The sequence below is a fragment of the Condylostylus longicornis genome, unplaced genomic scaffold, assembly GCF_029603195.1.
Source record: "Condylostylus longicornis isolate FDR11 unplaced genomic scaffold, ASM2960319v2 ptg000055l, whole genome shotgun sequence".
Taxonomy (NCBI): domain Eukaryota; kingdom Metazoa; phylum Arthropoda; class Insecta; order Diptera; family Dolichopodidae; genus Condylostylus; species Condylostylus longicornis.
Genome location: NW_026578024.1, coordinates 7094904 through 7108264, shown reverse-complemented (window position 1 = coordinate 7108264; position 13361 = coordinate 7094904). Strand labels below are relative to the sequence as shown.

General features: G+C 24.4%; 1 protein-coding gene across 8 annotated transcripts in view; it reads left to right on the top strand.

The window, feature by feature from the left end:
* Positions 1 to 13361, top strand: part of LOC129612106 (GATA zinc finger domain-containing protein 14) — a 169129-nt gene that overhangs the window by 100310 nt on the left and 55458 nt on the right. For all 8 annotated transcript variants that reach the window (XM_055525615.1, XM_055525614.1, XM_055525613.1 and 5 more), the window contains exon 4: positions 10852 to 11004. In XM_055525615.1, coding sequence (XP_055381590.1) covers positions 10852 to 11004 — 153 coding nt within the window. The remainder of the gene's footprint in view (positions 1 to 10851; positions 11005 to 13361) is intronic.

Below are 13361 nucleotides of genomic sequence, written 5' to 3'. Positions count from 1 at the left end.
AAAAAAATTTGTAATTTATTCAATTTTTTTGATTAAATTTCAATTGCAATTATTTTAATAAAAGCTCTTCTCACAAAAAAAAAAATGGAAACCTTTTTATAAACGTCAGAAAAGTTAATATTCTGTCATCATCCTGATGTAAATATTTGCAAAGTGTAATATGCAAATTAAATGCAAAGTTTCAACAAGAATAATTTATCAATTTTAATCTTGAGTTCATGATGAGTGTATTGTTTTTGATGGAAAACAAATGTTAATAAATTAAAAATGACAATATAAAGAAATGAGCAAAAGTAAAGAAAAATTTACAGTAACCAAATAAAAAAGGGTTAAGATAGAACTGAAAAAATAGTAAAAATAAGAAATTAACAGCCTAATCGTATATCTCACTTTATTACTTACATTGTATTCACTTTCTAATCAGAGTTCTCCGTTTTTCTTTTGGGTATTTTCCAATAAGATTACTCATTTTTTCAAAAAATATCGACAGAACATCTCACTTTCTAATACAAAGTTAATAAATTTTTTATATATTTTAGAAAAAGGCGAGATACGTAATTGCGAGATACGAAATAATTCTTCGAAAATTTTGTTATACAAATATAATATGATAGTCACTCACTTTCTTCTCACTTTCCGAGTAAAAAATTAAGAACGATCGGTAAGGACGATCAGGCCCTAAGAGAAACCATAAATAAAATATTAAAAATCAAGTGAGTGCATATTTCGAGGACCTGTGAATTAAAAAAATAATTTTTGTATTAAAATTCTTCATCAAGACCAAATAGTTTAAGATATTGTACAAGACCGGCAACCAAAATTTACGATTATGAAAATTTTTGTAAGAAAGTCAATTTTTATTAATTAAAATTTATGAGGTTCAAGGAATTCAGAAAATTTGCTTGAGGTGTGATTTTAATTTAGCACTAAATTTTTTAATTTTGAATAAACATAACTGGGTGGGTTGGTTGGCATTCCTGATATTTAGAAGTTTTGAATTTGTTGTGATTTTTTTCAAATAATGCCTATGTATTGATAATCAAATTTTTTTATTTGAAATTAACTAAAAAAATTTCTAGTTTCAATATTCTAAAAATTGGAGATATGGCTACATTTATAATTAAGCAAACTTTGTATATGAGCTACCAGAACTTTAAGAGAAAAAAAAATGAATAAATTGATTTATGGGACTATATTTTTCACTCGGTTCCAAAGAATTTCAAATGTAAAAAATTTGGAAGGTATATATGTAATTTTTCATATGCCAAACACTTTATAATTTAGTCGGCGTTTTTACAGTATCTATATATGAATAACGTGTATGTATGTATAATAATCTCATATTTTTATTTTTATAACTTTTATTTATACAATTTTTTTGACATTTTATATTTTATGTAATTTCTAAAGGTTAATATTACTGATATATAAAAATGATTTATTATCTAAGTTTTATAAAGTTTTTATCATTTCATTTTATTTGAATACATATGCACATACTTAAATTATATTTGTGTTATGATGTGTAGATACTTATAACAGTTATAAAAAATTTTATTAAGTCATTAAACAATTTTTATTTTAATTTTTTTTATTTAAATTATAAATGCTTCCATATAACTTAAACAGGTGCATTATGTAAGTACAAGATAACATACATATATGGGGCCCATTTCGAATTTTGAATTTTTTCTGAAACGTCATTCTGTTCTACCATTCGTTTGCTTAGTATAATTCTAAATAATTTAAATTATCCGTTTAAAATCTTATACTCGTACCTTACGAAATTTTCATATATTTCTTTGTCAACATTTTATTTGAAAGCTATTGTGCTAGAAATCCATTAATTTGTAAAAAGACACTTCTTAACCAAATACTTATCTCGTCAAATACTAATCTGCTACTTTTGCAGCAGTCTGTATATTGTTCGCCTTCAGTATATTTTCGATTTCAAGAACTACACTGAAAAATTTCTACAAAATTAAAATTATTTGAAAATTTTCTCAAACAAAATTAAAAAATTTAATAAAATCCAAAGTAGAATATTTAAAAAAAAAATTTCAGTAGCATTTACCATGTAAACCGAATAATCCTTGTATGGAACACAAATTTTTTATCAATAAACGGGCAAATTAAAATGGCAACAAAAAACTAAAAACAATAACAAAAAGAATTTTTTTTCAATTGTGAAAATCAATAAAATATTTTACCTGTTTTATAAATTCAAACAAAATTTTTTTAAGAATTTCTAATGAAATTAAAATATAAAAAGAAAAAGAAACAGAAAAAACAAAACGCATTACAACTTTTTAATAGCAAAATTTTTACGAGTGCCTCTTTTCATACAAAAAAAAATAATAATAAAATAAAAAGAAAAACACAAGGGAAAAAACAAACAAATTTTTTTCTTCTTCTTTTTTCTTTTCTTTTTCTATAATCATAAAAATAAGCTTTAAGTAAATGGTAAAATAACAGTATTCTCAAGGATATTACATACCGGATTAAAGGCGGCCTCCTTTTTTTTTTTGTTTTCTTCTTAAACTATTTTGTGTTTGCTCGTTTTTTATTTTTTGTTTTTTTGTTCTCTTTGCTGTACTATGAAGAAAAATTCTTAAAGAGGTCCTAGACATATCATCACCATCATTCATATTTTTTTCTGTTTTTTTTTTCTTTCGCCTATTTTATTTTCATTTTTCTTACGTTACAAGGGCAACAAAAATTTTAATCGTAGTAAAGAAAGGCAACAAAAAAAAAATAACAGCAAAATAAATTATATACGTATAAATAAATGAACATTGTAGATAAAACTTTCTCTATAAGGATATAAAAGGATAATAATGATACCACACATAAATTGAGAAGTGAAAGAAAATTACATATAAGGTTTCTGGCATTTAGATGTTTTTTAAGATTCTATATACATATACGATTTATTTATAGTAATGATGGTGTACAAACATATATGCACTTATTTCTGTATATATATATATATAAACGGAAAGGATACAATATACTACAAATATAAAAATTTTTTTCTCTTACATTTTAAAGGAAATCTTAAAGGAAAAAAATTATTATTATTTTTTCATTTTCTTTTCTATATTATAATTTCATTGGCAATCCAAAGATTCTTTTATTTGTTCTATATTGGTAGCCCAATGTCTCTAATAAAATTCTCTTTTATATATAATTATTAAAATAAGTTGAACTATAATAATTTCTATTCAATAGACGTTTCATTTTACGACATAAGGAGTTCGTATATAAAAACAAATACAAAACGTATGCAAGGGGATATTTTAAAATTCATTTCATCTAAACAAAAAAAATAACGTTGTCAGAATATTTTATTTACGTAATCTTAGACACCACATGTTTAGTACACTGATCTAGAATGAATAAACTTAACCCTCAAATAACCAAAAATAATCAAATTTTAATCATTTTTTACCAAAACTGGTACAATAAGGGATGTGCATCTCTATTTTGAAATTACTTTTGAAGATTTAATAAGAAGAATTCGTATGTAGATAATCACAAGAGTGCAGCCTGGATTATTTAATACTAAATTGTACAATTAAAATTAAGATTAAAAGATTTCAGCTTCTAAATTATTTAATTCATAAAAATTTCTGAGAGAATTTAGGACAATTACTGAGAGAATTCATAAAAATTCCTAAAAGAATTCATAAACATTACTGTGAAATTTCTTAAAACTTACTAAGAGAACTCATAAGGAGTATTCATAAAAATTACTGAGAGAATTCATAAAAATAGTTGGAGCACATTTAAGAATTCCTGAGAGAATTCACTATTTCCTAATAAAATTTTGAAATTACCTTTATTGTTATTAACTTTCTTATTGTTAATAATTAAATTACAGAATATTTTAATATTTTTTACAATGTTGGAAAAAATTTTAATCTTAAAGCATAATAGAACAAAATATTTGTTTCAAATGTTATCCGGATTACCCATAAAATAAAATTAAAACAAAAATAAAAAATTAAAAGTGTTCACTTTTTTTTCTCTAAGTATGATGTTAAGGTTCTATTTAAAGACTGTTTTTTTAATACGAGAAAAAAAAAACATAAAAAATAAAAAATTTCTCAAGAGGTCCTTTAAATGCTATTTTTTTTTTCTCCAGCGTTTTTTTTTTCTCCTCGCTCCGGTTTTTCTAATTCCTTTAAGAAATGAATGAAAATGTGCAAATAAAAACAAAATATTAAAAACATTTTGTTGTCGTTATTGTCATCGTCTTCGTCGTCGTCTTCGTCGTCGCCTTCTTCGTTGCTCCCCATGATTATGATGAAGTAAATGATATTGATTGAATTGATGATAACGATGACTTTATATGATCTTTATTATTGTTATTATTATTATTTTTATGTATTTAATATTTTTCAAAATAACTAGAACGTTTAAAAAATATTAAAGGATGTGTATGACAAAAGGATGCATATGTTATACATATTTTTCCTTTCTATTATCTTGTATATACGAAACCGAAAATTTAATCTCTCTTTACTCTTTTTTTTTTCGCCTCCCTATAACAACAATTTTTTTGCATTTTATTTCACTATTGTTATTATACAAATGTAGAGATTTTTTTTTATACAACCTCCTTAATTAAATCCGTTCAACCCCTCTAACATCCCCCGCGTTAGTTTTCTTATTAAAATATAAAAGAGTATATACAGACATAATGTAGTACACATGTAGGAATATACAGAAAAATATAAGAATGAATGAGGCAAAGTTAAAGTGTGTAGAAAAAATTTTTCTTTTATTTCATAAATATTCTTCCAATGACATATTTTTACTTATACTTACTTTGCATAATAACATGCACAGATACCAATGGAAAAGGATTTGTAATATATATATATATATATATATATATATATATATATATATATATATATATATATATGTATTACTATGAAATGTTCATGAACGGATAAAAAGTTAAAGTTTTGTATAACATTTATATTATATTATGTATGCAGTGATATTGAAAGGTAAAACAAAAGACAAATTTAAAAATAGGTTTAGAATAACAAAATTCTTTTGTACGTATATAATATATTATGTAAATAAAAAATATAGTACATTATAAATAAATAAGAAATCTACACATAAAATCTTTTAGATATATCTACATCCAAATATAAACATTGTATAAAATCAAAATGACTTAAGACACAGGATTATAAAAAATGCATTTTTGTATGCGGTTAAACAGAAAGACATTTTGAGGTTATACAAAATTCTATATATGTACATGATACTTAATAAAGTAATGAAAAGAAGAGAAAATCTTAAGAGATAAATCGTATAAATTCGGATTTTTATTGTTATTGCTATGTAATAAATTTTTTTTTTCTTTCAATATTTTAGAAAACAATTGTAATTTGGTTTTCTATATGCATGTAGTATAAAACCTAAATCTAAGGGAAATATTCTAAATGAAATAAAAATATTATTATAGTGAACAAAGGAGTTATACTGAAATAAATTTATAAAAATTTAAGAAATGCTAAATTTTATTTAAAGGGAGAAAATTTTATCGAAAAAAATTTTTCAATACTGTGGAAATTCAACATTTTTCAAATTTCTCAATATCTCTGTTTAATAAATTCAATGACTTAAAAGAGAAAATGTAGGCGGAAACTTAACAGATCTATCGTATTAAAAACGATATTTAAAATTATTAAATTTTCATGGTACATCAAAGTTAATGTGAAATGCGAAAAACATGCCTAATAAAATAAGAAAGCAGAAAGCATAAAAATAGAATGGAATTAAATTAAGTGTATGGAAATTAGAACATTTTACTAAAAGAAAATATAAAAAAAAATTCTTTTCAAAACTAACTGGCTAGCTAGCTAACTATTATATTTACATATCTTTCTCTTATTATCGTAAAATGTTTTCTTATTACATTTAGGATAGGAGCACAAATTAAATGAAGCACTTCTAGTATTAAAAGAGTTTTATATGCAGTTAATTAAGTTCAATTAAATTATTTTCCGTTAGAATTTTTTGTATGTGGACATAATCATACTCGGTAGAAGGCATAAGATGAGAAAACATTTTGTTTTATTTTGTACGGTGAAACACAGCGAAACTAATAGACACATTTCTCTTTAAATTTGTTATAAAAGAGAATTTTTTTAAAAAAAAATTTGCTTAATACGAGTATCTTTTTAAACGCAAAATAATTAATAAATTAGAAATTTTTCATTCCTATTACTTTACTCACTATTTTAAAATTTAATTCAAAAAATTTAAAGGAAAATTATAACCACAACTTGTCAATCAAAAGTAACCCTTTTCAAATTGTATAATTTAATATCAAAACTTTTAATGATATAGGTAAACCGCAACTAAAATTAATTTGAGGTAAATTTTTTTTTAGATCTTATAAATATTTTTCATTAAAATTTCCTCATTTTGCGACTCGAAGTTGTCACACAATAAATTAATAAATTAATTGTTCTCTTATAGGAGTGTGCTATAGAGGATACTATAGAATCTTTTACATAGATAGTACATTTAATATTACATAGTTATAAAAGACAATGTAAATTACTCGAATTTGAAAATAAATTCTTACACATTATACTTCAAATAATTTTGAACATTAGAATGTCATTTTTTATTTAGTATTTTTATTGAATTTAAAAATTTTAGTTAAAATTAAATGACTTGAATGCAAAATTAAAAAATTTGAATAATTTTAATAAAAAATTTAGAAGAAAATTTTAAATATTTTTTATAAATATTAAAATACTTAATACATTAAGTAGATTGTGAAGGATCTATTATCAACCAGCCACCTCAAACTTAAAATATTTCAAACATCTTCAGATTTTATTATAAAAAATACAAATAAACCCTAAATGCAATGACTGAAAAATAAATTTTATGCGTAGTATATGGAAAAAATTGTTCTTCCCCAAAGTGTTATTTAGATTGTACACATTTGTATAAACAATATGCATAGTTCTAGTTCCAATTGTTTTTAGCTTTTTACTCCCAAATGCGCTTTTATTACGCAAAGTAAAGAAACACTACTCTTACTATATCTTAAAAACATGTTATCCTCACTCTTATGATTTGTAGAGTTACAATTAAAATCCACTTTTCTCTTTCTCATTTTCAAATGTAACTTCTTCCTTCTCTTTTCCATACCTTTTTTATAACTTTTATAATTCACACTCTTTAGTACATTCCTTTTTTTATTGTTTTGACATCATGATCTTTTTTCATTTGAATTGTAAATACCTAAAATAAATTTATATAAATAAATAAACAATGACAAGAGAACTAAAACAAATTAAAAGAAGAAGAAGACGTCAAGAAATTCAATAGCGCGTATTAAGTATCATTTAAATCGTGTATAGCTTTTAAAGGTTACAACCACCAGGCATCACTTATTGTGTACACAACCATATGGAAATATTCTTGAATATTTTTAGAAACAAAACTATAATAAAACATTAATTCAAATGAATATTTACGTCAACATACATTTGTGTCAAAGCACATAACATTTTATTTATGTACAAATACTCGGCTGCATAAATATTTAAATAGTTTTTCTTTTATTTTAGTCCATTTTGACAACATATGAGTTATTTAGTACAATATGTGAAATATTAACATAACGTTGTGGCAATAAAAAAATTTTTAATATAAAAATGAAATAGTATGCTCGGTTTTAATGATTGTTAACATTGCCAATTTGTAGCTATCATGTATTTAAAGCAGTAATAATAGCAAATATTTAATTTTCATCATATAAGATTAAATTCTAGATTTCATCTTAATAAAATGAAAATTAGGTTCTCACCACAAATTGAATCTAATAGGAAACATCGAAAATTATAGGATTAACCCGATTGTCATCAGATTTTCTATCAAATTTTTAAAAACAGTAAAGAACATACTAAATTTTTTAAAAAAATTTACCACAATCAGCAGATTTTCATTTTTTTTTGGATTTCAAAATGGCATTAGAGTTTAGAACAATAAACTAGATTATCTGCTATCAAAATTTTGGCATATATGTATGTATCAATATGTAAAATGCATTTGTTGTATACGTTAAATACTCATTATTTTGAATCGAGTTATTTAGTTTTTTCTGAGACAAAATTTGGTTATACAAATTTCTGAGGGCAAAATAAATTATAAGGAAAAATTCTTGATTTGATTACAATTGCTTTCAAAAATTTAAGGTTGATAGTAATACCGACAGTAAGTGACATCCATCTTATAGTAATAACCGACATTTTTGTTTTGTATAAACGCATCTGCTAACGACATTTTGACCTCATTTACATTATGTCAAAAGGTTAAAACAATTATTCGCATTTTTGTTAATATTCCGTTAATTAACCCTAAAGTTGCAAAGGATAATTTGAAAAAATTTTTAATATTTCGTACATTCCTAAGCACGCGAATTATATTTTATGCAAAAGGAGAATATATGCAAAGCAGAATGACATCACAATTCCACAGATTTTAACATAAATAAGTTAACCTAACTCATTGATTTCTCCTGACTCCACTCAAACATAAATCCTCTAAGCTTAACTAAACTATTTCTATTAAATATTTTAAAATTTTTTCAAACTTTCATGTTTTATAAAATATTTACATGACAGCAACCTTTATCCAAATATATAACGCAATATTAAACAAAACTACAACTACGATTTTCTTTTGCTATACACAAAATGTTTACATTATACTTGTAACAAGGTTATCTAACCATCAAAAATTAAATAAAAAAAATAAAAGCAATGAACCTTTTCTTGAAAAAAAATTAGAAAAATAAAAATTAAATTAATAGAAAAACAAAAGTTACCGTTGTTGTCATATCGTAAATCAAAATACGATGAACTCTTTGAAAATTTATTTTGTTCTTGTTCTTTTTGTACACTTTCAACAAAGAATGCAGGGGATTTCTGAAGAATTAAGGGGTTTTAACTAAAAATACACAATAAAAGAATTTTACATGCATCGCTACATACTCGTATGTTTCAAAGGAGCTTATACCCAACACATACGGAATTTATCTGGTAAAATTTTTAAAATTATGTGTGAAAAATCAGTGGTGTGGAAAAAAAATGATTTTTTCATTTTTTTTCGTTTGTTTTTTTTTCTTTGTATTTTTATTAATATTAAAGGATAATTTTAAGAATAAAGTTATGTTTTATTTTCATTTCTCTTGAGTTCTCCATTTTGTAAAAAAAGTTCTTTATCTGATTTATTTGTTTACCTTTCGTATAGGTAGCTTCTTCTTTGTTGAATTTTGAACTACGAGACAAGTGATAAACAAGTTTTAAAGTTCATTTTAGACTTGCAAAAGTTGAAAACCCCAGCTATTCTAAATGAATTTTCTTTTATTGAAATAATTTTATTAAAATGAAGGACCTAAAAAATAAAATTTAAGGAATTTTTTCAAATCTCAGGTGTCATAGGTTCAATCTTGGAATATGTTCCTTGTTTGATTAATATGATTGATTAATAAAACCATTATTTGTTAATTGTAAAAGACCTCTTTTTGGTGCTTAAATCTTTTAGGAACAATTTTTATAATTTTAAGCCATAAACATTTGCAAATAATTTTAGCAATTTGGGAGTTACCAATAAGAAGGAAATTCATTTTTCATTAAAAAAATAATTATAGATATATAGTTATTATTGGTTGGTTGGTTAACGTGGCCGGTTCAGCAGGAATACGACACTCCAATTAGCACAAATGCGCCGTTTTGCTACCACTACCCCATGATCACCAGGCCGTCATTGAACGTACGATTACAGTTCGTGGCCTATCTAAACCACCCGTTTCTCTTGAGGAAGCTATCTAATCCTCGAAGATCTTAATCTATCTTAATCTAGTCTTTGTCCTACGTGACACGTCTGTGCACCGCTCAGTGCTTGACACCCGCAGAGATAGTGAACAATGGTCTCTTCTTGTCCATTTCCCGACAGAGTATGCTGAAGAACACTTTCAGCCTATCCGTATGCTAAGTATAATACTTAGATGTTTTACTCGTAAGACAATAATTAGAAACGCCACAAAAACCTACTTAATAGTATCGGAATATAACTTATGACCTTAAATATCTTTATAAATCGTATTAGTTGCGTTGGGAACATCTATACATGGAATTAAAAATATCAATGTTAAAAAATATAAAGAAAACCGTAAAAAGTTTTTAAATTTGAATACTGTCATCTTGATCAAATTATAGTGAATTTTCACAAAGAAAGTGCAAATTTCCGCAAAAAATTCAAATCGTTCAATTTATTCCAGTTAATGAGTAAACTTATATCATGCCATGCGATTTAAAACCGGCCTTGTACCCCCAATAATGATATTACTATTCTACAAATTCAATATTAAATATTTTAGCAATTCAATTCACTCTAATCTGAAACTGTACTTACATAAAACAACCCTATATTTTTAACCTTTTACCGCAATACCTTTACTTAAATGGAAACTAGCTTTTAAAATAACAAAGCGCAAGATACCTATAAAGTCAATATGGCCTTAAAATATTATTACAAACATATGTTTACAAAGAAAAATGATTTCAATACCATTCATCTTTTGTGCCAAGTTTAATTTATTAAATTGTGTGGAAGAAAATAAACCTTGTAAAAATATCTACCAAAATTAAAATACACAATGTGTACAAAGGCATAATAGAGTGTTTTAATTTTATTGTATTCGAAAACTGGCAATATTCAGAAATTTTAAGTTTTATTTATTTTTTATGTTTTAAATCTTTCTTTAAAAAATATTAATTTTATTATTTTTCTTTTTAGATTATGCAAGTCGAGGACAAAAGTATTTTGGCGACAAATGCGAAAATACTTTACAATGTGGATTTCCTGGATCAATATGTGATTCAAAGAAAAAAACATGCCGTTGCACTGAAGATTACCCAATTACAAATCATATCGATAAATGTGGCCGCGGTAAGTTTTAATTTTTTATTATTTATTTACTAGTACATATAATATTGTTATATTTAATTATGGTAAAAAATAGTTAATACGTTTAGTTTGGATTGTAAAATTTTTACATAAATTTGTGCTTGTGAACACCGAAAATTCGAACATCAATTTACATTAAGAGCGTAGCCAAGTTAATAAATTAAAATATTTAAGATTTTTACATTATTCTGTTAACTGTTAACTTTAAAGCATCATACATTATCTGTATGATAATTTCGTAACTTCTCTTTGTACTTTTGACATCTTCCCCTTCTCTTTTCAAATTAAATAAATTAAAAGGCCAGCTAACTTGTAAATTCTAAAAGAATATGCCTTCCACCTGTATGGTAATTATAAAAAGATATTGAGCCAAATTAATACAAATTTAGTAAAAAGTTAAATGAAAATTTAGTACGAAATTAAAGCACAATAAAATAACACTGCGCATATATCTGTTCAAAATTTAGTAATAATTTCTGTAGTTATTCCTGTAAGAACTCAACATCCATAGAAAGAACTCAATTTGGAGAAAATTAAATATTCATTTGAAAAGAATCTATCTCTTACAATTATACCACATAATGTATTTCAAAATATTTTACAAAACGCCGACTTAAGTTTAGGTACAATGTCCTTCCTTAAAATTCCTTTCTTCTCAAATTTATCATTCACTTATCGTACTACCCAAAATAATAATTATTATACAGTACGCCATTTTATGATACTTAAAATACTTTTTAATGACAAAATATTTTACAATAATGATTATGGTTACCAAAAAATATTTACTGGTCATCTATCTTCTGTAGGAATACAGTACAAAAATACTTAACTAGACCGGCAGGTGTCATTTAAATTTTAAAAATTTTCCTATTATAATGCTTAAACCCTACATATGCTATGAAAAACCTATGAATATATAATTTCATGATCATTTCAAATTTTTCTAAAAGCACTCCAAAAAACCTAGAAGAGGGACTCCAAAAATTTAAGAAAACTTTCCAAAATTTCGAAAATTATGTGCCATTCTTTATTCATTTTAAGATTAATCCATTGCTAAAACTCTCTGAAAATTAACCATCTTAAATGTTAATTTAAAATATTAATTTCATATTTCATACACTTTCAAACTAAAAATGTTAGGCTAATGTTAAAAAGAAAGACAAAATTTTAACAAATTTTTTCACTTAACAAGTGATTAAGAAAAATTTTTTTCTTCACTAAAAAAATATGACAACTTCCTTCTTGGCATATACAAACTCCTTTGTAAAAAAAATTTAATAGGGTTCGCTACCAAAAAAAAAAAAAGAAATTTAAGTAGGCACACTCTTAATTGAGTGTGAAAATTCCTTTTTTCTTTTCTTCTTACTTTTTTTATTTTTATTTTGTTTAATTTTACTTTTTTGCGGTACCTACTATTATTTATGGTATCTCCCTCAAGTATTGTCCTATTAAGGATTTTTTTTGCACATAAAATACGTATATGTATATATGTGTAATATGTAACAACATTACTTGCAAATGACTATTTAAAAAGACATTAAATACATACTCTAGCTCTGCTAGCATTTAAAGTATTTTGAAATACTTTAAAAAAAGAAAGATAGAGAGAGAAAGAGAAACGAATTTGGAAATAAAAAATCGGCATTAACGTTATAACAGAATAACGGTAATTTATTGTCATTTTTCGTTTTTTTTTTATGTTCTTAAATTTTTGCTACGTACGTACCCGTATAACATTAATTTAGTGTTCTATGTATGTAGGTATCTATAAAATTAACGTAAACAACACAATGACTAACACAACACATACAACGACATGATTTATGAATTTCATTCTACATTTTTTCCTCTATATACCTATGCAAAATCATTGGAATGCGTATACTAGAGAAATTGTGCTTGTGCCTCTTGTACATACATAATATTTTATTTGTACATACATATTTTAATTTATAATAACAAATCTCAAGGTAACCAATTAACGTTATGATGTTCTAACCTAAATTTAAACAAAAAAAAAAAGCATCACAATATCAGGTACATTTTGTACCTGTTTTGGTTCAAAGCAAAAGAAAACACATAAAACGGTAACAACCAAAAATAAAATATTATAGCGATAAAATTTAATTTAACAAATTGAATTGCCTTTAATTAACGGATATTTGATTTTATATATAAGTATTTAATTGATTGGAATAATAATAATTAAAATATTAAAAATATCTAGTGAACAGAAATATATTCAAAAAAGTTCCACAAGGTGGCAGTTTCGTATGAATGTTAAAAACTTTAAAAATTTTGAGAGAATGAAATCGAGAAATTACTTGAAATGAGTA